This window comes from Cervus elaphus, chromosome 12 (genome assembly GCF_910594005.1).
Source record: "Cervus elaphus chromosome 12, mCerEla1.1, whole genome shotgun sequence".
In the NCBI taxonomy this organism is placed as follows: Eukaryota; Metazoa; Chordata; class Mammalia; order Artiodactyla; family Cervidae; genus Cervus; species Cervus elaphus.
This window is the reverse complement of record NC_057826.1, coordinates 57451206-57477842: the sequence shown is the minus strand read 5'-3', so window position 1 is coordinate 57477842 and position 26637 is coordinate 57451206. Positions and strand designations below refer to the sequence as shown.

General features: G+C 43.7%; 1 protein-coding gene across 5 annotated transcripts in view; it reads right to left on the bottom strand.

The window, feature by feature from the left end:
- Positions 1-24394, bottom strand: part of NIN (ninein) — a 100711-nt gene extending 76317 nt beyond the window's left edge. For all 5 annotated transcript variants that reach the window (XM_043919037.1, XM_043919036.1, XM_043919039.1 and 2 more), the window contains exons 1-4: positions 24313-24394; positions 23767-23819; positions 14702-14905; positions 3310-3391 (exon numbers count right to left, since the gene is read on the bottom strand). In XM_043919037.1, the coding sequence (XP_043774972.1) occupies positions 3310-3391; positions 14702-14884 (265 nt within the window). In that variant the 5' untranslated portion in view covers positions 14885-14905; positions 23767-23819; positions 24313-24394. The remainder of the gene's footprint in view (positions 1-3309; positions 3392-14701; positions 14906-23766; positions 23820-24312) is intronic.
- Positions 24395-26637: the final 2243 nt, after the last annotated feature.

Sequence of the window (26637 nt, the reverse complement as noted above, 5' to 3'; positions counted from 1 at the left end):
CCACCACTGAACACATATCCCAGTGTTACACAAATCCTGGCTCAAGGGTCTTCCTACCGTATCAGGCTGGATTTTCCATATTATAGTCAGGTGCAGCACTGGATATTTTTAATTTATAAACATCTTGGATGTTACAAAATATCAGCTCATGACTCATTCAGTGTCAAGGGCTGTGCACTATGGCCCTCCTATTTTTACTAATTTCAGATTAATTTTTCCTCTCAAAGTCCAGTAGGTCCATTGATTTCAAAATGTAAGACAAAAAGACCACAGCCCTGGTCCCTTACGGTGGAAGACAAACTAAGTGCTGAACAGCCAAGTGATGCTGAGGACATAGACAGCCCCGTCACTAACGATTAGGTGAAACTTGCTCTTCTCTGCTCCTTCCTTCTGCTGCTGGCCACTTGTCAGGCTCTTTCTGGCCAGGCTGCACTGACTGAGCCTGCGTTGCCCCCAGCTCATCCATCTGAGGGTGAACACCCTTAAACTAAAGCCTCCTGGACTCCCATCCCTTGGTGATAACAGTGTTAGCATCTTCCTCTGCCCCTATCTGTGAGACTTCAACTAATCCACATCCCTCTTTGAATCTCAGTTTGCTCATGGATAAATGGCAGCATTCACTCTAGCCCTGCAGTCATACAGTCTATGACTTGAGGGATTGTTATGTTGATAACAGTTCAAACCAGTCAATCCTAAAGGAAATCGGTCCTGAATATTCATTGGAAGGACTGATGCTGATGCCGAAATTCCAATACTTTGGCCACCTGATGCAAAGAACTGACCCATTGGAAAATACCCTGATGCTGGGAAAGATTGAAGGTGGCAGGAGAAGGGGACGACAGAGGACGAGATGGCTGGATGGCATCACTGACTCAATGGACATGAGTTTGAGCAAGCTCTGGGAGTTGGTGATGGACAGGGAAGCCTAGCGTGCTGCAGTCCATGGGGTCGCAAAGAGTTGGACACGACTGAGCGACTGAACTGAACCATGTTCGTAAAGGGGAAAGAGGAGGTGAACCCAGGTGGCCTCTTGATATACAGCATTTAAGTCCTGATCCTTCTTTCTCTGCCTCTCTCTAGCCAAGCCAGGCAGCCTGTAGGGGTGGAGTCACATATTTGAGTGGGTGGAAGAATGTTTGAGTGAAAAGAAATGCATGATCCCCAGAAATGACTGGAAGGCCCAGGGAGTGACAGGCAAAAGTCAGAAAAAGCAGAGATGCTCAGGAACAAAGAAGGAATGACTCAGCCTCAAATGAGATAAAACACTCTTAAGGCAAGGGTCAATTCTAGATTTTATCCTTCCAGGTCAAATGTTTGGGAAGTCACATAAATGCTGGAGGAAATGCTGTCAGCAAGTACTTTGATGCTTTATTACACTGACTTGGAGCAGCTCTGTAACAAAGGTTTGCTGTAGTCCACCCAAAGGATGGAGCACACAGTCAACTATTAAAAACCCCTCTGGAAGACTTGTCCAAATGATGCCTCCTCCTGCCCAGCAGTGAGGCGCACATATAAATCTGAAACCTCTGACTGCAGTTGAACTTACAGACCTTTCTTTCAAACTGTTACCAAGCTCAAGCAGACACTGTCTACCTCCTCATCCTATGATTCAGATCCCAAGATGGTACAGTTCTACAGGGAACCCTTCACATTTGTGGTCTGTATATTTATTATGACAATTTTCTGGCAGGTATCAAGATCAGGTTTTGAAGAAAGAGCAGCAAAAGGACGAGAAGCAGGGCAGCCTATTCCAAACTGACATAAACACCCATTATGGGCAAAGAGAAGAACACTGAGCTTAAGTGTATGTTACCTATGCTCGCATGAACAACAATAGATGGGGTGATGGCTCTAGTTAGGGTCCCTAGATCTTACACTATTTTTATCAAGATGACAACCTTAAAGAAGTAAAACTACTAACAAAATGTGAGACCCTGTAAGAACAAAAGTCCAGGTTCCAGCACTGGGTGACCTACAGAAATTCTATTTTTAGTCTGGAAAACCTCTAGGATGCAATAAACTCCCTCCCAGGCTCGTTGGGGGCTTGCAGAGAGCTCTGGCACGCCTCAGAATTAATAATAACCTTAATAAAAAGGGGGAGACTCAATCCAAACCCAAAACACTGCTAACCGCAGAGTTCATATATATGACACAAATCTGGAGCATTTCAGAAGGTCTGATGAACTGGATCACCAGTGAGGATAAGACAAGAGTTCCCACCTGTGCTTCCAAGTAGGTCACACTGAATGACTGCTTGTAGCAACAAAATGTTAATGATCTCTCCTCACTCTCAAAACTGGACTGTATTTTTAGTGTTCTCTTTTTTAAAGTCAGCTTTACTGAGGTATAATTTACATAGAATAAGTTTCACCTTTTTAGAGAGTAATTCTGTGGGTTAGAAAAAAACTTATAAAATTTGCGGCCACCATCACAATCAAGACATAAAAATGGTTTTGTCACCCCAAAATTCCCTTGTGTGCCCCTTTATAATTAACCTCTAACCTTAGCTTCTGATTTTTAAAAAACCAGACTGTATTATTATATAAATTTCAACACTGTTTACACTTCCCCTTAAATATTTACCATATGTCACTGATCCTAAGATCCAACACACACACTCCTAGATTTGAACATTCTCAAATTATGATGTGTCTTATAATCAGTGGCATTTTACCATTTTAACTGAGAAAAAATTTTCTTTTTAGGAGTATATAAAATAAGATGTGCCATAATCTATAGTGCCTTAAAAAAAATCAATGAAGTATAATATTAAGTTTTCACTGAATACTTATAATGTGCTAAGCATCCTACTGGGCATTAAAAGTACAAATATGAACAACATGGACCATAAAGAACTATCACTCAAGAGGAGAGAGAAAAATAATTATAATGTGGTCCTGTCTGTAACACAGGGCTATCCACTCACTGGGACTAAATAAAATTATCCACCCTTCTTTCAGACAAAATTCTGCCCCAGTTCATATTATTTCATGTTCACAGGCAATGAGGAGGGAAGAAGGACCATTCAGTTCCACTCTGCTCATTCCAGGAATGAGTTATGGCCACACCATCTGACAGATCTCCTGGGAACAATCCAGTGATTTCTTCCCTAATTCACTGCTGTGGTAGAGAAGGCTCTTCCCAGGGAGCGACAGCTGCATGCCTTTTACGACCACGTCAAAAGACAAGTCACTCCAAACAACCGCTCAGTCTGGGGGAGGCAGATACTTCGAAGCTTTCACACACATGCCTCAAAGTCCCCAGATTCTCCCCTGGACAAAGGAAAAGAAGAAAAGTTAGCGTCCTTACCTGGTTCTTGAAAGTGCTCTTCATTTGATAGAGTTCTAGACAAGATAAGTATTAATGCTTCCTTAAACTGGTCAAAATGCACCTGAAAATAAACAATTCAAAATAAATTGAAAAAGTTTGCCATAGCCTTAAGGAAGCAAACCCATGTACAAGGTTCCAGAACCATTTGTTAGCATCCTGACAGCCCTGAAGTGAATCCTAGAACCTGTTTTTGTTCCTGCTTCTTCTTTTCTCTAAAGCACTAAAGGGAAAATGGGAAGATCATTTTACACACCAGAGCCACCAACACCAATATCAACATTTGTTCAAGCCTGAGGGGGAAAATTACACAGCAAAATCCTCTTTATAAACTCAGAAGAAGATAGGTTTTGAACTCAGTTCCTTTTATTTTTCTGAACAAGACCAGAAAAGAAAGATGTTAGGTTAGACCCTAGAAAAAAATTTCCAAGTAAATGACCCTTTTAAACAATGTGCCCAAAATGCTTTCATCTCTTAAGATATTCTAAAAGAGAGTAAACTACCTTTCGAGGATGACTTGAAATACAGTCTTGCCTCAGGCAAGTAGATGATATTTATCTCCCAAGGCCCCTAATTCTATAAACAAGTAGAAATCAACAGCATACACAAAGGATAAAAGAACCTTGGGAAGCATTCTCCCGAGTTCTTAAAAACACAATTACCTTGACTGAAGTAGGACGGAACCTGAGTTTTACTTAAGTAAATACTCAGAATTGGTTATTGACGCCTTATCTAATGTTTTGCAAGTACAATCCTGCACCAATATCCTTATCAGTTTCCTTGGCACATAAGGGAGAGTCCCCCTTCTCCTGGTGTGGTCCACAAAGGGAACTGTTGGTATCACTTGGAACTTTCATTATTAAAAAATAAAAAGGGGGAGAGGTTTGTACAATTCTTGAAAAAAAAAACAAAGTCAGAACTGGTATATTAAAGGAGTAAAATGGTTTTCTTTATAGCCAAGTATATTATTCTATAACTTAAATTCACATGACCTCACCATGGGGCAGAAGTCAGAGATGGTATTTCTTCTTACCATAATTATAGCTTAATAACATGATACCTATTTATACAGAAGCCCATATGTAAATACAAAGTTGATAAATTCATAATGTGTGCTGCTGTGGGTCTCTTTGGGACATCATTACAAAACACTGCCTAGGAGTTTAAACATAGGTGACAGATAAAAACCACTTCTGAATTAAAAGTGGAAAAGCAGCAAACCTCATTAGTTATCTAAACAATAAAGGACAACAAATCATATGTCTTATTCATGCAAATCAATGCAAAGGAGAGGAATCCACTGAGATTCATGTGTCATAAAACTGTATATGCTTGCAATTTACCACACTCCCCAAAGTGCATGTGATTTCTCTACCACATTCATTTTGATTACTTGAAACTGCTTTCTAAATCATATTCCTTTAGATCACACAGACTAGAAATCAGCATATTTACGGAGCCAGAGCAGAAGTCTATTAAGGAAGGGCGGGCATCTGCTAAGGAGCCAGTGAAGGATTAAAAGATCATAGAATTATAAACTGTGCTCATTAGGTTTCATAGCTGACAAATCACATAAATACCTGGGAGAGGAAAGAAGGCCAGCTTCTGCCAGCTTCAGGCACTGTGGCATCCAGCTTCAGTTAACCAGGGGCAATACCATCTTCCCAACCAACCAGCTCACAAACATCACAAACCCAAGCCCCTCCTACTCAGGGCACCTCCCACACTGGCATCTACTACTTCCTACCAGGATCATGCCTTCCTCTCAGGGTGGGCAGGAGAAGGGTGAGGAGCGAAGGCTCTATATGCCGGAGCCAGCTGGCCCGAGGTTCTGACTCTGCTTCTGTGAAATGGCTCAATTACTAAACATCTCCAAGCTTTCGTCTGCTCCTCTTGAAAAGTGGGGCTATGGAACAACTAATTTTTATGATTCATTCAGCAGATATTTACTGGGCCACTGCTACGTGCCAGGCCCTATCCTAGGCCCCGAAGACAGAGCCTCCATATTCTCAGGAAGGTTACAGGGAGTCAGGCAGGCACTTTGCCAAAAGCATTGCATGTATTTTATGTTATGTATGCTACCACCTCCCTGATAACAGCTTTAGGGAGATAAAATGAGAGTTACATAAAGTGTCTCAAACTTCCTGGGACTTGTGCAGTTCAGTTCAGTCACCTAGTCGTGTCCAACTCTTTGCAACCCCATGGACTGCAGCACACCAGGCTTCCCTGTCCATCACCAATTCCCAGAGCTTACTAGGTACTCAATAAGCGGTAGTAGCCACTCCAATAGGACCAGTAATGGGGTGACTATTTTCACCACTTTCACAGAGAAATGGCCATGTTTTCCAAGCAAAGCGACTGACCGTGAGCGTGACCAGCCAGCCAAGTGCAGGGTGGGGTGAGAGCAGGACACCCGGGAGCCTGCCCCCCCAGGATCTGCGCAGCTGCCCAGCACCAGAAAAGCAGATCTGGTCTGCTGTGTTCGGGGACCCCCACTCCATGATTCTACTCTCTCTCAGGGAATCAGTAGGCATGACCAAAGGAAACTGGAGTCCCTCGTTGCCACAGTTAGTTAATGAGCTGAAGAGGAGGCTCCTGTTTCAAAAGGGTGGTTCCTGCTTTGAGACTTTCACATCCTTTATACCTGACTCTGCGCGCCTCCGCTGGGTTTTCTCAAGGTGGCAGTTTTGATAGAAGTCATTGGAAAGAGCCCTTCAGAATTCTGTCCTAACGTAGTTCAACCCAGTGAGCACTAGCCACACAGATGACTCAGGGGTCTCTGTATCTCAGATTTACTGCCCCAACCCCCACTGCTAAATGGGAAAGAGATTCAGTTACTAGAAAGTTATTTTAATGCAAGTCCTGGGGGCATTATTGTAGGCTCATTCTATCCTGGACATTTAGCCAGCTGACTCTCACAACATCCAGGAGAGACAGGCCCCAATAAGTGTGTTATGAGTTTGTTTGATAGTGTCTCCTAAGACCCTTCTGTTCTCTATGTCTGTCTTTTGCTCCTGTGATTAGATGAATTTTACTGCCCTATCTCAAGGTAGGCATCTTTCCGCTAAATTGAAAGGAGGGAGGCTCAGAGAAGGCGTGTCCTTTCCCAAGGCCGCTGGTCTTCAAGTGACAGAGTCCCAGGAGAACTCGGGCCTTCTGCCTGGACTCATCAAAGTCCAGCTCCCTGCCTGTCCCAGCCCCCGCTTCACTCCTGGTCTGACCTCTCGGGGAGATCCCCCTGTTGCTCCAGGTCACATCCTCAACTTTACACAATGTCACAGGTGTAAAGCCAGACACTGAGGCTTCAGGACACGAAGGCAAGAGTATACATAACCTCTGCCCTCAAGTGGTTTACCAGCTACAGTCCGGATTCTAGAGGGTGGGAGCGGGGACAAGACAAGAGTCAATTAGCAACTACAAGGCTGAAACTGGCAAATGTTTTGAGACACAAAATAATGAAAAGAAAAAATAATTCCACTGTACGTGCGTGATTTTATCTCTCTCTCACAACTTCTTTATCCATGGACATGTAGGTTACTTCCATGCCCTGGCTATTGTAAACAGTGCTGAAGTGAACACTGGGGTACATGTATCTTCTTGAATTATGGTTTTCTCAGAGTATACGCCCAGTGGTGGGATTGCTGGGTCTTATAGTAGTTTTATTCCTAGTTTTTTTTAAGGAATCTCCAGACTGTTCTCCATCATGGCTATTATCAATTTACATCCCCACCAAGAGTGCAGAAGTATTCCCTTTTTATTCAACCATAAAAAGGAACAAATGTGAATCAGTGGAACTGAGGCGGATGAACCTAGAGCCTGTTATACAGAGTGAAGTAAGTCAGAAAGAGAAAAACAAATATCATATATTAACACATACATGTGGAATCTAGAAAAATGGTACTGATGAACCTGTTTGCAGGGCAGGAATAGAGACGCAGATATACAGAACAGACTTGTAGACATAGCTGGGGGGGAAAGAGGCTGGGACAAATTGAGAAAGTAACACCGACATATATACTGTGTAAAACAGCTAGTGGGAAGCTGCTATACAGCACTGGGAGCCCAGACTGGCACTGTGTGATGACCTAGAGGTGTGGATGGAAGGTGAGAGGGAGGCTCAAGAGGAAGGGGATATACGTATAGTTATGACTGAGTCATGTTGCCGTATGGCAGAAACCAACACAACACTGTAAAGCAATTATCCTCCAATTAAAAAAACAAACAAACAAACAATCAGCAGCTCTAAAAAAAAAAAAAAAAAGCTGGTAGGGGAACTGATAAAAGAGTATGTCCTAGTAGGCCAACAGGGAAAAGAAGGACAGTTTTTTGACATCTGACTTCTCCAAGATATTCACAGGCAGAGCTTAAAAGTTTCCAAAATGGACTTAGGATGTATTGCATCAGCTACATTTCAGAAGGAAAAAAGTTTATACAAGACTAAATATGATTATTACTTTGGCCACCTCATGCGAAGAGTTGACTCATTGGAAAAGACCTTGATGCTAGGAGGGATTGGGGGCAGGAGGAGACGTGGACGACAGAGGATGAGATGGCTGGATGGCATCACCGACTTGATGGACACGAGTTTGAGTAAACTCTGGGAGTTGGTGATGGACAGGGAGGCCTGGCGTGCTGTGATGCATGGGGTCGCAAAGAGTCGGACACGACTGAGCAACTGAACTGAACTGAAACATGATTATTAACTCAGGGGTTCTTCATAATTCAACATTGTCTATCTGGGTAACCTCTTCTTCCTCCACAAAAAGAACCTACAGATCTAAAACAAATATCTGGCAGGCTGATCAAAACAACTGGAGCAGCTGTAAGTCTTAAATTGATCTTTATTTTCCTTCTTGTGAGGACAGAGACATTGGACCCTCTGCCTTAAACAGCAGTAAATTCCACATCTTTCAATAGAGTTCTCTAATAGAGGCAGGTGAATGCTATTTTTCATTGGTGCTCATGATTACTGATGGGGCAGAAAAGCCCCTCAGGGCACAACTCAGAACCAAAAAAAGTGAATAAACGCCCTCTATTGTGAAGAAATGTGCATCCAAGGGCTCACTCAGTTCAGTCCCTGTAATTTTTAAGTACCATTTTTATCCTCCCAGGGAGCTTTACTATTGTGTCCTGTTAAAATTTAGAAGTCTTCAGAAATAGTCAATGTAATTAAATCTCACATGGTAACCAGCTTTGATAGCCATGCATACCTTGGTAGGTACCCCCTTATTTGAATAATAATTGCTGCTATTCATTTTACAAGCATCCCTGTATCTTGCATGCCTCAAAGGACAGTTTGCAGCAATGGGGAAATTACATGACTGACTAAAAACACACATGACATTCAAACTAAATTAACAGGAAACTAGTCAAGCCTGATATTTTCTGTCATGTGTCACCAATATTTAATAGAAATTTACTTCATCTTTCTTCCTCTCCAAATTTCATAGGAATGCTTTTTGAGAAACACAATTTGCCTCTCTGAGAAAAAGAATTTAAGCATGGCATAACAAACAGATGCTATTTCAAACCACACACACAAAACCCTGCAACAGGAAACAGAATGAGGAACTTAAATTGCATAAAATCATCTCGTGCAATCATGGAGATCAGATGCACACAGGCTTCCCCATGTGAGCAGGCAGCACTTCAAACAGACCCAAGATGAGAGGGCTTAAGCCAGCATTCAACATAGTGCACTTATTAGACCAAAGGCCTATGTAACTCTCATCACACTTAGGAGGTTTGCATCTATTAATACAAGGAGAAATCAAAGAAAGGAGTTTCAAAACATTAAGTGTTAGCTGAAATGGGTATAGAAATATGGACTCACCAGAAGGTTGATGTAGAGGAAAAAACCACTGACAGCATTATGCAAAAAGAAATGACACAGAAGAACAAAGAGACCTGGTTTCGTAACGAAAGATTCAGTTACCAAATATTTTCTTCTAAATACAACACTTGGGCTACTGCAGCTTAAAAGTCATTTACCGAAAACAATGTGGAGAGAGGCCAAGGCCATTTTAAAAGGTGGGTTTGTAAAACCTAAAGCAACCATATAGTTTTACTCCAAGACAGTTCCAAGGAGTTCTGCCTACAGATGGAAATAGATACAAACCACCACCACTCGAGAGAGTTGCTAGCGATTCCACTCTCCACTTGAATGAGCTTTCTCAGAAAACCATTCCTGGGAAGTCATCATATATCAAAAACCTACGGGATAGAGGAGGGGAGTGTACAGAGAGACATAGGACACAGTAGTTACCTCCTTGCCTGGCTCCAAAATAAGCTTCTGACACATCAATCTAAGTCAACTTCATCACAATCTAATAAGGAGGATATTACTTTTTCCATTATACAGATGAAGAAACTGAGGCTCAAAGTATTTAAGACAACGGGTATACGTGGCTAAAGAGCAGCAGGAATCAGTACCTGAATTCAGGTCTGATTCAAAGACTGCTTCTACAGCATATGGTCTCCATGTGGTGGGTGTGAGGGTGAGGGGTGGGAGGTGGAGGGTTGAGAGGTGGAAGGTGGGGGGTGAGGGATGGGAGGTTGGGGGTGAGGGCGAGTTGCAGGGGATAGAGAATGAGACCCATATTTGTATATGTGGAGTCTGAGGAGAGATGCATTCAAACTCAGGGACTGGAAAATCTGGGTTCCCATCCCAGGACTGCTTAAAATGAGTTGCCTAACCTTGGACAAGTCATCATCCTTTTTCCATGTTCTGGGCTCTAGGTTTCTCTGTCATATAGATGAACACTGAAGTGTAAAATCTGTGCTGGACACTGAAGAACTTTAAGTCCCCTCCATCCAAACAAGAAGCTACTCATAGAAGTATAAATGGAATACTGTAGAAACCTAATGACCATTCCTGATCATATCACTATTTTCTCTGGTGAGACTGATGGCCATAACTGAAATAGAGTAGGTAGAAAAGAATAGCTATTTAGCACTTGCTCCTGCCTCTTGTTGAGAGTGGAAGGTCTTTCCAACAGGCTTCCCTTTGCTCTTACTTTATGCCAGATTAATGCTTCGCGAGGGTCACAGTACACAATACCAAAGGCAACTTTGCGGTGAGGTTGATAAGAAAGTATTAATAAAGAAAAGTAGCAAGTCCTATAATCTCTTAATTAGGTCTTCTTGTCTATAAATGTGAATTATAGATCCTTAGGAGTTCAAATCAACCCCAGATGACATGGTTGTAAAGGAATGGAGTGATGGTTTACATAGAGTCACAAGACCAAAAGAGAACCAGAAAATATCCCTCAGAAGTACAAATTATCACCACCAGAAAGTACTGCTGTACTTCTGATCCACTTTTCTAATGGTTAAAGCGTGTATTGTTCTTGTTGTTCAATCACTAAGTTGTGTCTGACTCTTTGCGACCCCATGGACTGCAGCATGCCAAGCTCCTCCATCCTTCACTATCTCCTGGAGTTTGCTCAAATTCATGTCTGTTGAGTCGGTGATGCTATCTAACCATCTCATCCTCTGCTACCCGCAGTGAAAGAAATCTTTAAAAGCTTAATGAAGTGGAAACAAACAAACCAGCAGATCACCATATAAAATTAAACAAGACGTTTATAAAAGAACTCCAAGCACTTGAAAATGAGAAGTGGGAAAACTGGGTAGAATTATATATTTGTACAGTTATCAAATTTTAATACAAAAATTCCAAAGTGCCTTTGATGACCGAAGTCCACATACATTTGGTACTCTTTGGAAACCAGGGGTAAGTTCTGCTACCACACGGTTTGTTCTGATTCTAGAGAGTGTCAAGGATGTGAGACGTTAATTCTTTATCATCCAGATTCATATTAAAGAGGACATCAGGGAAACTCAGGTGGCAGCTTTGTCTTAAAGTTAATATGTTCCATGAGGGAAAGAAAATGTATTTTTAAAACTGGAACTAACTAAAGGCTTCAACAAAAGCAAGGTAAATTATCATCTTTATGTTCTGATTTCTAATAAAGGAGGTAGAGAGGTATGTGGAAACTCTTCATTTAAAAGACAATAAACAGGAAGCACCTACAACTGGAATCAACTGCTTAGATGAAAACTTGGTTTAATAAGTGAGCTAATATGGTTCTCTTTCTTAAATGTTTGTAGCACTTACTCCCAGTACTATTCACCTACCAGGAATGTTACCTAATCAGTCTATAAGTTCCTCAGTATCTTGAGGAATCCCTTGTCTTGGGGTCTGACCCGCCTGACAGGTGCTTACCTGATAACAAAGATACAAGCAGAGCTCTTTTGATAACCTAGTAGGAATCACCTACCAGCAATGTCCTCTTTCCTTTAAACCAGTGATCCACAATCTCTGGGCATTTCAAACACTTAAAAGATAACTACCAAGTGCGTGCAAGCTAAGTTGTTTCAGTCATGTACGACTCTTTGTGACTTACAGACCATAGCCTGTTAGGTTCCTCTGTCCATGGGATTCTCCACCCAAGAAGACTGGAGTGGGTTGCCATTTCCTCCTCCAGGGGATATTCCCAACCCCGAGATTGAACCTATGTCTCCTGGATTGGCAGGCAGATTCTTTACCACAAGCGCCACCTGTGAAGCCCACTCGGTCAGGGGAATATGACTTCAAGTTATAAAGCAAGAGCTAAGAGGGCAATATGAGGGCCAATTAATAAAATATATAAAAATGGCAAGTTGATTTAAGTTCGTTTCCTTAATAACTATCAAAAGAAACATCAGGCTTAAAAAAAAAAACAGAACAAGAAGTTACAAAAGATGGATCTTAAGATAAAAAAGAAACAGATAATATTCATATTCTTAGGTGAGGGGGGAAATGCTTTTTACCATATTTCTTTTTCAAGAAAAAAGATTAAGTCAGCCTAATTCCAAAGGAGGTAAATTTATTTTGCTTTGTTTAGAAATTATACTTGGAATTCTCTGGCGATTCAGTGGGTAGGACTCTGCGCTTTCACTGTCAAGAGCCTGGGTTCAATCCCTGATCTGGATGCTGAGATCCTGCAAGTCTGGCAGTGCAGCCAAAAAAAGGGGGTAAATGCATCAGTTCTTTAAAAAAGAAATTATATTTGTTGTGATATAAAAGACAAAATTAAAACCATAAGCATGCAGGAAGCTGATGGATATTAAGGTACTCAAAAGCCAAATTAATGGAAAAGTCTACAATAAACACAAGTTGCACCCATACCAAAAGACCATTAGAATGCTGACATATGGGACACATACAATACATATTTGTCAAATTAATGAATAGATGAATATACTTAGGTATATTCATGAACATACATAGGTCACACTATTATTCTTTCTCCTTTTTTATTAAGCCAAACTGCTAACTCTGACATATTTTTCTATAAATACCATCTAAAGAGGGGGAAGACGCTGGCATTAGAAACAATTTATAATTTTATAATTCTACAACTTAAGATCCCTATTTAATATATCATGATGGTAGAACTTAGAATTCTCCAGTGAAGTCTAAGGAATTTTTTTCCTTACAATTTAAAATTGTAGACCATATAGAGTATCTTAACAGCATATGGCACAGTACATGTGATCATCTGAGAATAATTCAGTTTCATAAAAAATGCAAATTTAACAGTAGTGCATTAATTCATGCCAACTCTGCTCTCAAGACAACCACCAGGGACCTTCTCCATGAAATCAATATGCATACATCTATTTAACTTTTATCACTGGATAAGTAAATATCACGCTATAGACCACTCAGGTATTCATTATTCACAGGCCAAGAGCAAATTTAAAAGTGGGTTGGTAGTGACAAGTTGTTAACGAATCAATCAATAACTGGTCCGCTGTTTTAGTCTGCCAAATGAGGTCAAAGATGCACAACATCTGGAGGGTGGGCTGTCAATCTGCTGCCAAGGAGCAATCTGTTTACAGCAGAGGGTTCTGTGTTTCACTGGCTCTAGTGGAAACCTGAAGTCATATTCTGTCTTCTCTGGCTTTAATGAGCACGATACTATCCCTCAGATACTGAAAGGACTCAGAACCCCAAGAACCCCAACCCCAAGAGATTCTGTTGGCTTCCGATAATGTCTGAGATGGAGAAAGAACAAGAAAACAGTTGAGTGCCTTACATGATGAGGAGCAAGTGGTTTAATTCTCAAAGCTCCCATTTTGGTTGCTTTCAAAGCAAGATTTTTGCTTTTTTTTTTTTTTTTTAGGGATCACATGTATTTATAAGCAGCGAATTGTCCCCCAAAGTTACCAAATATAGTTTCACTTTTAGAAAAATCTCATCCTTTAAGTATGAGTCCTGTTAGATGCCACCTTCATGGTGTCAAGCCCCCCAAAACATCATCCCCTGTACATTAACTTTAGGATGCTCATCACTCCTATTTCCCATCACAGAGAGCCAATACACTGCCCTGTGTCTGAGGCCACGTGCCCAATGTTTCAGTTAAGAGACAGCGAAAATGAAATGAAGAAAAGGAAGTTTGGTCACTAGAATAAAGCTGAACTTCACAGTTGCTTCCTCAATTTACACCATGTGACAAAAACAAACATCTACAAAGTGTCAGCAATGGCAGCAACAGAGCTCGAAAAGTATTGCCCATTTTTCCTTCTCATCCATTCAAAGAACCAATAGCAAGATTCAACCCAAAGCCAAACAAATGATGCTTTAAATTTTAATTATGAGAATGGAAGACACTAGCAGGTCATGACATCCTTCCCACTAACAGCAAGAGGAACCCCTTTTCACCTCTTACTCATCTCTGTGACCTGATCTACAGGGAGAACATGACTATTTGTTTTCAGAGGTAAAACTTAACATCAGCACACATGCACATCCCTGCTGGAAGCAAGTCGTGCTGGGTTTTAAAAGAATCTGCACAGTATTTATTTACCCTCCTGTCTTATTTCCTGGGTGAAAGGTTTAATTAATACTTCATCCTACAAACAGTCCTCACAAGAAATAGCTTTAGGTTTATAGTTTATAAACATCCTAACAGTGAGCTGCTCTTCCTGGGATGGCAGTTTTCTCACTGTAGGTTCCGTCACTTCAATGGAAATCTCAGCCCCCTCCCTTGATGAGTGTGGAGTCCATAAAATGGGCCACAAAGAGTTGGGAAAACATCCTCGGTACCTTTTTCTCTTCTCATCTAAGATGCTCAGTGTACACTTTCACTCCAGAGCACAAATTAAAGCATTCCCTGGTCACCGCAGCAAACCGCACTGCTGTGTCGCTCCCATTGCATCCCCACCTCTCGCCCCCCGCTGTTTATCAGGTTGACAGCCGAGAGCACACAACCCAGAATGTTAGAAACAACAGCAGCGCCTGTGGTTTGCGCCCCCGCCCCTCCCCACCCGCGCCCGCACAGAAACCGCACCCACTTCCCACCGCCCGCCTCTCCGCGGGCCTTACCCGGCCCAGGAGGTTGTCCTGAAGCAGCGTCTCCTGCAGCACCGGGGCCACCTCCTCCAAGCTCAACATGTGGCAGAGGTCGGTGAGCTCCTCCTGTCCCAGGGACCCGGTGCCCGTCGTGTCAAAACTGTCAAACAGCTCCTTGAGTCGGGCCTCATGCTGGTCCTGCTCTGCCTCATCCATCCCATCGCCCGCAGCGCTCACCTGCGCGGGACAGAGACAAGGCCGGTCACGGCGGCGCCGGAGTCCTGCCGCCCCTCCGCAGGCCGCCCCCACGCCTGCCCGCCCCTTGGGAAGGGTGTGACGTGGGCCCCACGTTCTGGCCCATCGGGGCCTTGTGAGGGTCAGCGGGGGAGGGAGGTAACACCGCACACCTCCCGTGAAGCCTCTGGGCCTCCAGGACCCAGTGCAGGCGGGGGAGCTCCCGCACACACTCACACCAGATGCACACCCGTGAGGTCGGGGCCTGGCGGGGTAAGGGTCACCAGAAGGAAGGAGTCTCCTGGGCAGAAAGGCGCCTTTCTCTCCTGCCCAGCCTCAGGCAGGCAGCCACTGTGTCAAACTCAAGACTGAGAGTGGTCAGGACTCAGAGAAGGTGAAAAGCCACTCCTGCCATCCAGCCCTTCCAAATGAAGTGATTGTTAGTGACAACAGACTGCAGGACCAGAGCGCCCATGCAATACAGCAAGCTCCAGAAGAACTGCCAGATGTTGCAGTCTGCCAAACGGTTTCATTTCTCTCCCTTCAGCCTAGCTGCCCCTCTTTGTAGTCAGACCGGAGGGCTGCAGCGAAGAGGCACTGGGTGAACATGTCTGATATAAAACCACCCCTGTTTACATGAGACCCAATGCCTCATACATGAGTTCCTCAAAAAATGCCAACTCAATTAACTTCACTTCTGCAATTACGTGAGGTGCGATAGGAAGAGTATTCCCTGAAGCTTGCTTTAGCCCCAGGGAGCTTTAGGTAAGGCCTAGTTGCCTAGAGAAAGAGGAAAACACCACTTCAGGCTTTTAGAAAGACAGTGGGATTCGAAAGAGCCACAGACCACATGTGAATCATGCAGAATCTTAGGACCCTCTAAAATCTAGACCATCTCACCTCTGTACTCCTGGTGAAGAGGTCTTCCATCTCTCTGACCCACCCCAATTCCAGCCTTTCCATTTTTCCATCTTTCACAGGATTCATGAAAACACAGAGTCATCAATAACTCTCAGAATTATTTTTGTTAAAATATATATCGTAAAATTCTAGCTCCTCTTCCAGTTGAAGAATGAAACTTGGTTTTTCGCTTGCATAATCATTCACTTTTATTGTGTTGGGATTTCCAATGAAAGCCTGAAACATTTGCATCTGAAGGTACCTTCACCATGATGCAATAGAAGCCAAACACGGCAGACATATATTCCCTTGAGAGGGTGACCTCAGCCATCTCAAACACGACTTGCAGCATTAGCCTCTTGACTATAAAAAGCAGCACCCAATAAATAAATACATAAATAAAGTATTTATCTTGCCAATATATTTTTTCTTGGGATAAAAAAGATAACATGGAATCCACTCTATTAACAGAATTTTGAGTGTGCAGTACCGTATCGTTCACTATATATGCACTGTTATACAGCAGCTCTCTAGAACTTCTCCATCCTGCATGACTGAAACTCTACCCTCACTCCCCAGTAACCCTCCATTTCTCCTCTGCTAGCCCCTGGCACACCAATATTCTACTTTTAAAAGCACACATTTAAGTAAACAAAGTCCTGGATCAGAAAACTGTAACTTAGAGGTGATATTATAGTGCAGATTTTTACAATCACGGGGACCACACACATTAAGATGTTGCACACAGCCAGACCTGAAAATAAACAAGCCTTCCAGAATACATCAGTGCTGCTCTAGGCTGTGTTGCCTTCTTTCCTCAGACAACTGTTCAAAATATGACAAGCTAACACAGAGCGAACAACCATCCCCAGGGTCTCAGCAGAACTGAGTGAACTCAGAAGATGGATCAAACAGCTGGGCTGCTCATTAAAGGGATAGAGGTAATGTTCTGCTCCAGGCTCCTGGTCTCCAAGGTCTCCTCTCCTAATTATCAGTTTCTCTATTATGGTGCTGCTAGCTCTGGCTGCCTTCCCAGGGTTGGTCTGTTGGCTTAACTAATCAGCACGTAAATGTTTACAAAATAACTTGACATAAACATCAAAACACCAGAAAGGAACAACCAAGGTGTTAGGCAAAGCTATAACCCACTCCAGTATTCTTGCCTGGAAAATCCCATGGACAGAGATGCCTTGCGGACTATAGTCCATGCGGCTGCAAGAGAGTTGGACGCAACTGAGCACAAAAGTTAGGAATTTAGACAATGCCAAGGCTTGGCTAATGAAATTCACTTAGCGTCTGCCCACCGCATCATCAACTAAGATCTGTTGAGAATCCCCAAGACCCTCAGGTATTTTCAAGGTTTTAAGCTCTCAGACTTAGTGTCTGTTTTACAGTCCCCCAGGCTAGAATTTTTTTAAATTTATTTATTTTTAATTTTTTTGGCCATCTTTTTTTATCCCAAGAAAAATTATATTGGCAAGATACACTTTTTTTTTTTTTTTAAAGGTGCTGCTTTCTATAGTCGAGGGGCTAGTTCCTGTGGCACGTGGGATCTCGGTTCCCCAAGCAGGGATCAAACCCAAGTGCCCTGCAGTGGAAGTGTGGAGTCTTAACCACTGAACTGTCAGGAAAGTCCCTAGGCTAGAATCTGATCAACTTCATAAAAGTTAGACTATTCTGCTTCTTCCTGATTTTGCATATTTTTTTAAAATGCAAAAGTGAAAGAACTCTAACACTTCCCCTTCTAAAAATTAGTTTTTAAGGGGTGGAAACTTGACCATCTAAACCAATGAAAGAGGACCATAAAAATCACAACAGTTATGTGTATCTGAGTTTATTCACCCATTGGCAACTGTAACCATATTTGTTTTCTAGTCTTCGAGTCTGTTTCTGTTTTGTAAATAAATTCATTTGTACTTCAATTTAAAAAGAAAAAATACCTCACAATGTACTAAGAAGTCTCAATCTTATTCATGGCTTTGAATGGTTTTGATGTTTATGTCACACTCTCAAGTTATTTTGTTTATCAGTTTGAACTGATAAACTATCACACCCTACTCTTTACAAGGTCACTGGATTTTCACTAATTCAAACCTTTCATTTCATAGCAATTTTCCTTTTTTATCTCTTTATTTCATCTCCCTCCTTCTCAAGAACTGTGCTCAGTAACACATTCTTTTGACTTAACAGGAAAAACAGCCCCACCCCTGCAGAACAAATGATCATATGGAAACATCCAAAAGATGTTACATATGGTTGACAAGTTGTCAGTACTCTTCTGGCACAAAAGGCGTTTTTACTGGTTGATATTATTCCCCAAATGTTCATCAGTTATTTCATGTGCAAGAATTATTTTTCTCCTCATTTGGCAGAAATTTCTTTAACGGCAAGGTCCATGATTTCAGTTTCTTTTCTAGCTTCCCAATGCTTAGTACAGTCTATTCTTCATACCAGGGACTCAGTAAATGTCATGGAGTTAGTAAACGAGATACCTTGCAAGGAAACTTACCCTGAATGAACATTATAGAAATGAGCATACGAAGACTGTGAAACACCCATTTCTTCCACAAGAAGACATAACCAAGCATAAGTTGAAGGCAAGCACTCACTGCCAACTGCACCATGGAAACCATACTAAGTTTGATTCTATAAGTAATTAAGGATTCACAAACTTTAACTGCAATTTTGTTGTTGTTACAGGATATGATTTTGGAGGAAAATCTGTACTAAAATACTTTCCCAAGTTCCCTTGTCTAGAGAATGAGAATAATAATACCCAGCTGGAAGGTTGTTTTGAGTGTTAAACATGGCAAGCAAGAGCAGCTAATCCCAGAGGAAATTGGTACAAGAGGGTAATTGAGAAAACAACCAAGAAAATACATGCAATTTACAAAGGAGCGGTAAACTGAAGAGGGGTAACTTATATACATCAACTGGCCAGAGTCCTGCCTTCCAAAAATCAAAACAGGAGCTGTGGAATACCCTAGAAAGCAAGAACAGTTGGGGGACGTATTATGCATATAAGCAATATCATATGACTAAATGGTACTGCAGTAGGTAATGTTCAGGGCTTCCTCAATCTTCAAAGGCAGATTATTGATAAATTTAATGTCAAAAAACAAAACAAAACAAAACAAAAAACCCAGAAAGGCTGAACTATAGATGAGAGCTCAGAAGATTTTTTTGTTTTTCTTTTTAATTTCTGAGAATTTACTATAAGTCTGGCCCTGAGTATTTCACATAAATGATCTCATTTAATCCTCCTAATTCTTTAAAGTAGATATCATATTCCCATTTAATATGTAGAAACTGGGGCCTGGCAAAGTTAAGCTACTTGTCCGATGATTTAACATGAAAAATGGCCATGGGCCCGGGACTTGAACTCTGGTATGACTCTAAATTATACTATCTGTCAACCTTACACATGCACACAGCACACATGAATGGGACCTCTGGTACGGTATCATTGACAAATCTCTCATCTCCACTTTTATGTATTAACCAGCTATATGGTACCAAGCACTAGAAACCATCATGGAATACCTGGTGGCCACAAACTCCTCCAAATTGGAATGAGGAAGAGTGTGGTTCCTTCCTCCCTACATCCTTTGATTCATTTATTGAATAACTATGGGTTAGATAGCATCACCAACTCAGTGGACACGAATCTGAGCAAACTCTGGGAGATACTGAAGCCTGGCATACTGCAGTCCAAGGGGTCACAAAGAGTCAGGCACAACTTAGTGACTGAACAACACCAACCACAGAGCCTATGAGGCTCAAAGGATGCACAGAATAAGCATCCTCTATTTTCTAAAGTAGCTTTGGGATTTATGGCAAAGAAGAAATACATTTTTACACAAAAATGTTCACGAAGAGTCCTGTGTCTTCAATAACGGGCATAGTCCAGAAACAGATAACTGTTAATACTTAAGTATGTCTAATCTGTGTAATTCAATGCTTTCCAGAGTGAGAGCCCAGTTGACACTCACCAGTGACAGGAATCTTACTTAGAGATGAAGGAAGTTGGGTTTTGAGTAATAAATCGTCCCTCAAATTTCCAAGGACAATTTCAGTTTTATAAAGCCTGCCACAAGCCTGGACCTCTACCATACACCTTTTCAATCAAATTGCCAGAAACCTCTATGACACCTTTAGAATTAAACAGCCAGTGTGGGTAATATTTTGGAGTTCTAACCAGGGATAGTTAAATAAGAGGCAGATGCACCAAGCCATTAATCATAACATTTACCACCCAACAACCAGCCAAAATGAGAACGATTCAGAGCATTTTCCTTCCAAATAACTCAAAACAAGGCTGCCAGGATGTGCTGTCCCTGACAGGGATGTCCATCAGAGACCACTGTCACTGTGCTCCCCTCGGCAACCCCAGCCGATGAAATCACAGTGCCGTCTGGGATTGGAAAAGAGTGAGGTGGAGGTGTGGGCGGGACAATGAAGTCCCTAATATAAGGCCAGCATGAAGTAGATCGGTGAACTTGTGAACTTTCCAGCATCCAAGGTATAGAAAGGAGCTTATAAGAATGGTCAGACCAACCAAAGGGAACGTCTGCTCTGGCCAAAAGGAGTGAAAAGGGGACAAAGTCTGGCAAGAGAAAACCAAATAATAAATGAGCACAATGCCAGAGTCCCTAGCCCAGGCCTTTTATTTCACCTCCAGATGGTTCAGCAGCTGAACAGCTACAAGGAATGTCTGGATGGCCCTCTTGGCTCAGCAGCTTTCCCTGAGTATCATAATAGATGCTTTTGGATCTGTGTTCAGACATAGCTGTTGGGGGTCCACAGCCCAGGCAGTGACCACTAAGTGACTAATTTAGTTATTTTATAACAAAAGTGATGAACATGGACTAGCTCTGCTTTGGCTAAGCTTTTCATTCATGCCTTTTGCTTTCACTGTTTGGCATGTCAGAGCCTCATAATACCAATGGTCAAACTAGAATGTTTCTTTTTCTTCACTCTTTTCTGCAAACACTTTAATTTGTTGCAAAGATTTCCATTTTGGACCAATTTCAGCATAAAATGACACAGTGACAAGAATAAATTTAAGTTTAGCAAGAAGCTTAACAGAAAAAGCAATGCACCCCCATTCCCCATTTACGTGTTGATGTAGAATATTTCTGTCAAAAACTGCTGCTCATCAAACCGATTACTGTCAGAGAGTCTCTCTCAGCTCCGATAGCACCTCACTTCTAGCTGGATACTAAAAGCACAAGAGTATCAGCAAGAATAAAATCAGAATGTAAAAATATAACACAAAAACTTAAATGTCACCACACAGTGGGAAAAAAATCACATTAAATTTGAAAGAAAATAACAAACTTTGCTGACTACAATTAAAAAAAATTTAAGGGTATCCCACTAGCATTTATTCTAAAACATAACAGGCCTTAGTATTTTACTTTCCTGAAATGATTTAACAAACCCAAGTTTTTGTTAAACCTAATAGCTAGGTGGATTACCCAATCAAGTCTTAACTCAGGATGGCTGGAGTTAACTCATTAGCCTGGCACAGGGTAGCTTCAATAACCTGTAATCAGCTACTAAGTAAAATTTCAGAAGTACAAAACAGAGGTTCATGTTTGTTACTCTCCTAAAAGAGATAGCTTGTAACAACTTTCACTTCTTGAGCCACTTTTACTTAAATTAATGTCTGCAGCTCTGACTATGGCTCCCTGGAGTATAGCGCTTGTCTTCTCATATCTATAATCAATATTTTCCTAGCTTTGTTTTTTAAGTGAGTTTTAGATCATAAATAGTTTGTCATTTTTCCATCTAAAAGCTTGAACAAATGGTAATTGCTGTTATGAACTGCAATAAAAATGTGTCCTGCTTTCAAATAAAGTTGCTCACTGGCATATTCCCATCTTTCAAATTTATATTTTATTTGTGAATAGGACAAAAATATCTTCTTGCAAGCTTCAGTAAATCTCTCCACAAGCCCCTGCCCAACAGATGTAAGTTCAATAGCCAGAATTCAAACCACATAATTTATTGGCTTACAAATGAATTGATATCTATAAAAATAAACCTCCTGAAAAGGCTGCAGGCTGTCTGAATCGTTCTAAAATGCTCCGACTAAATGTGCCAACCCTTTATCAATATAAGGCTGATAAAATGTATTTTCATTATCAACATAAAACAGAAGCATCAAGATCGGTGAAATGTTAGTTTAAAAAGTCATTTGCAGTGACATTTAAAACAATTTATTTGAATAACATTTGACGTATGATAAAAATGTTGGCCTATTAAGATTGTCTGTTCAAAATTCATTGGAGCCCTATTCTCCGCCTCTGTGACAGTTAACATCTTTTGATATTAAGGCTCATCACATATCTAAAATGAAAAAAGGACAAGAAAAAAGACACCCATGGCATTCTGAGCATGTGCCTATAAAAATGACTGATCCTGACATTTGACTGCAAAGACCATGCCTGTGATGGCTTCCTTTCCATTGCCCCCTATAAAGCCTCTTCCTGCCTTGGCAATATCTTTGCTGATGTCCAACCCATCTGGAACATCCGTAACTCCTACCCTTTATCTACACTGCAATTCAGAATGCTTTCCTCTAAGGAATCACCAGAAACCAGCTGAAAATAAACAAATCTGCCAAGAAACTCCCCAGCAGTTCACTTCACCTCTCTGAGGACACTGACAACAGCTAGGAGACCACAATAAACTGTTTTGTCAGCCAGCCTGTCATGTCACTGTTACAAACAGTCTGGGAATTTTCACAGCCCTCTTCAACTCTAGAGCATAAACCTGACAATATTTCAGGTCAATTACCAACACGCTAACCACCAAAGAGGACTCAAAATTAAACGGACACTGAAACAAACAAACATGTCCTTGCAGACTGTCAAGCCTCAGGAAACAAGTCAACATATAAATTTATGTTAATATATTTTAGGGGTCTGGATTGAGAACCCTCGCTGGTCTCAGAAGCTTAGCCTGAGTGCCTCTGTGGACTTTAGTGGGATTCTAATCCTAAAAAAGCTATCACCTCAGTCACGACAGACAATGACGGTGATTCATTTTGATTTCACAAATCCAGGAGTTAATTTCTATGACAAGCTTATGTCAGGAGTTCCTCAACACCAGGAAGGGATCTGGCCCAGTCAAGTAAAGAAAGCAGAAGATCCCATAACAGCTAAGCTGTCTAGAAACAAGGTACATGGTAGCACAATCTTTCCAGCTCCCATTTCATTTACACTTAAGCCTGGGTTTGTCAGGGTTGAGGCTGGGAAATCGCCCCTTCCTATCTCTATCTCTTTCAACTACACAGAAAGAGCTTTCAGCAGTCAACTGTCTCCATCAGCCTTGTCCTTTTGTCAGGGACCGGTTTGATAGCTGCAGAAGCCCACCCTCTGGAACCCTGGAAGCTTCTCTGGCTACACACCACACTTCATTCCGTGGGTCTGGCGGTCAAGGGTTTCAGGCAATAAACCGAGCGTCATTTTGTTCTTCCCGTTTTCTCAGTAGTCGCACGGGGAAAGTCTTTCTCTATGCACTGATCACTCGCACCTTCTAAAATTCCCACTGTATCAAACAGCTCTCCGCGACTCAGTCCAGACTAACACCTCGGGGTCCCCCGGGCAGGTTTCCCTTCAATTTCTCAGTCACAGTGCTGCCTGGCTACAGAACAACCACCCTTTCTGCTCCCTCCAGGATTCAAGTCCGGTCCTGGACCTGCACACAGTAGCCGCTTTCAGCCGGCAGTGCGGGCGGGGACCCTGCGGGGTGCGGAGGTGCCCAGCCCCGGCTGAGCTGCGGTGCCGGCGGAGGGCGAGGTGAGGCCGGAGCGCGGGTGCGCCGCCCAGGTGCCTCCCAACTCGAGATGGAGATGCGCCCCCCGACCCGCCTGTCTATCGCTACCCCCGGACACCTCGGGCACCCCATTGTGTCTCGAAGCAGCAGCTCCCTCGGCCCCCGCCGTCCTCGCTTACCTTCTGTCGGCCTCTCCGTTGCGCCCGCACAGCCGGCCGCTGCCTCCAGTGCTCTGCAAAGCGGGGAGGGACGCTTTGTTAGGGCTCCAGAAGCCGGACAATACTTCGCAGCCGGCTCCGGGGTTCTGGGCGGGCGTCCTTCAAAAGGACGCGAATGGGGACCAGTTCGAGCGTCATTTCCATATGTAAGGGGCCAGCACTCACAAAAGCGCTGCTCCCGGGGACTGCGGCGCGCATCCTCCCCGCCCGCCGACCCGCCCCCGCCGCCCACGCTCCGGGACGGGCCCCTCCTCCGCCTCCCACGCCGCCCCCTCCCCGCCTGCTTCTCCGCTGACGCCCGGGTCCGAGCCCGGTGCCTGGCCACCCGGTTCCTCGCTGCCGACAGCCACCACCCGGCCGCAGACCCGGAGGGGGATCCCCAGCCTGTCCCGATGCCGGGGCCACCCGGGCGCGCAGGGCCTCGCCGACGGCGCGGGGGCAGCACGAGGCCTCCAAGCACCCCCAGGCCGCGGGACCCGGGTCCCCGGGAGCCGACTGCGCGCTCACCGCGTCCCGGAGCTCAGGCGCCCGGCGTCGCCGCGGGTACCATGGCCGCGGGGGCACTCGGGACTCGGAGGCGGCGGCGGCGGTGGCAGCTGGACGGCCGCACCCAGCGCGCTCGGCTCCCGGCTCCGCCGCGGCCACCCGAAGCCTTGGACGGCGGGGAGGAAGGGCCAGGCCCGCGCGGGGAGGAGGAGCCAGGGCGACGCCTGCCCGGGCGCGACTCCTCCTCCGCGGCCCGCGCAGCTGGGGCCGCTGAGGGAGGAGCGCTGGGCGCCGCCCGGGCCCTCTCGGAGTCAGTCCGCCACCCTCCCTTCCACGGGGACTGCTCCTCGTGTGGCCGAAGCCCGGAGGTGCTCGGTCCCGACCGCTGGGGCGGACGCCGCGGAGTCCGGGGCTTGCTGGGACGCGGGTGGGGGAGGTCAGCGACCTGAAGTCGACCCTCTGCCCCTTCCTTCCAGAAACTCGTGCACACGCCCCTCCGTGCCGAGGACACCCGGCCAGCAAAGTCTCCGGGTCGGGGAAGGGGCCCGCCTCCAGCCCGTGGGACCGTAAGATGGGGATTCGGGTGCCTCTTGTGCCCCCAGGAGGCCTTGGATTTCTCGGCCCTCCAGCGCCCATTGGCGGTCATTGGAAGAGGGTCCCGGGAGGCTGAAGAGCTCCAGGCTTGACCCTGAACCCCAGCCAGTGAGTGCGACCTTCCTACCAGTCTAGACTGGCTTCCGCCCACCTGCCCACCATGTCCTTCTGTGGCTACATCCAACCCTGTGTCACTAGCCACACCCGAGGGAAAATCCCTGGAGTCGGAAATTCTCAGGCCTGTGATTGCTTGGTATCTACCGCCTCCTCCCTCCTACCCTTACCCAGGGGCTCCCCCAGAGTCTCTGCTTCTCACTTCCCCCATCTCTACACTTCTGATCTGAAGGCAAATCCGACTCCGGTCCGGGCCTAGAGGCGTTGGCTGTGGGCCGGAGGTGACACCATTTTTCTCTCTGGGCTGCAGAGTTAAATGCGTTGCTCTTGAAGAAGGAGCCACCTGATTTAGCCTGGTTGAACTTACCTGGTGGCTCAGACGGTAAAGCGTCTGCCTACAATGTGAGAGACCCGGGTTCGATTCCTGGGTCGAGAAGATCCTCTGGAGAAGGAAATAGCAACCCACTCCAGTACTGTTGCCTGGAATATCCCGTGGACGGAGGAGCCTGGTAGTCTACAATCCATAGGGTCGCAAAGAGTCGGACACGGCTGAGCGGCTAAACTAAACTTTCACCAGCCTGGTTATTTCAGCTGGAAACTGGAGAATGTTCCCTTGCTACTGAAAGAACAAGGGGTAGACGGGAAGAAACTAGCATTTTCTGAGAATCCAGTGTGCTGGAAACTTGACAAATGGTTTTACCTAATCCTCGCAGCACCTTTAGGAGCCAAACATTATTCCATCCATTTGCAAATGAGGAAACCAGGCCTCAGAGAAGTTAAGGAGGTTGCTCAAGACCACACAGCTAGTTGGCAGAGCTAGGATTCAAAAGCAGGTCACATTTGTGACAAAATTGCACAGAACTAAATATATACTCACAGGAACAAGGTGAGCATAAAACTGGTGGCATTTGAATAAGGCCCTAGGATTGTTTTGATGTCATTTTCCAGGTTGTGACATTATATTACAATTATGCAAAATGTTATCATTGGGGAAAATTGGGGAAAAGGTCTATAAGGAACCTCTCTGTATTATTTCTTACAACTTAATATAATTGACAGATAACTGAAAATAAAGTTTGGGGTTTGTTTGTTTTATGCAGATCAGCTTTATTTTAGAAACCAAATGCTATTCTCTCAACACATGCACATGGGAATAAGCAAAAGGAAAGGTTCATGCCCCTCTCTCCCCACTCTTTAACAGTCTTGGGCAAACATGCACACACACACACACTCATGTACTTTATGCATGGTTGTTCAGGAATAATTACACAACATACATACACACTGTTTGTTATGGGAAGAGCTAACCTGTTATCAGAATCCTTACATAAATGTCATAAATAAGAGAATATGTTCACTGGGGACTAAAACAGCCAACAGTCCTAGAAGGTGAGAATGAAGAGTGTTTTGGTTTTTTTCCAGAATGAAATAATGCCATTTGCAGCAACATGAATGGACCTAGGGATTATCATACTAAGTGAAGTAAGTCAGAAAGAGAAGGACAAATATCATATAATATCATTTATATGTGGAATCTAAAATAAGACACAAATGAACATATCTATGAAACGAACAACCTCACAGGCATAGAGAACAGACTAGTGGTTGCCAAGGGGGAGGTGGGTGGATGAGGGAAGG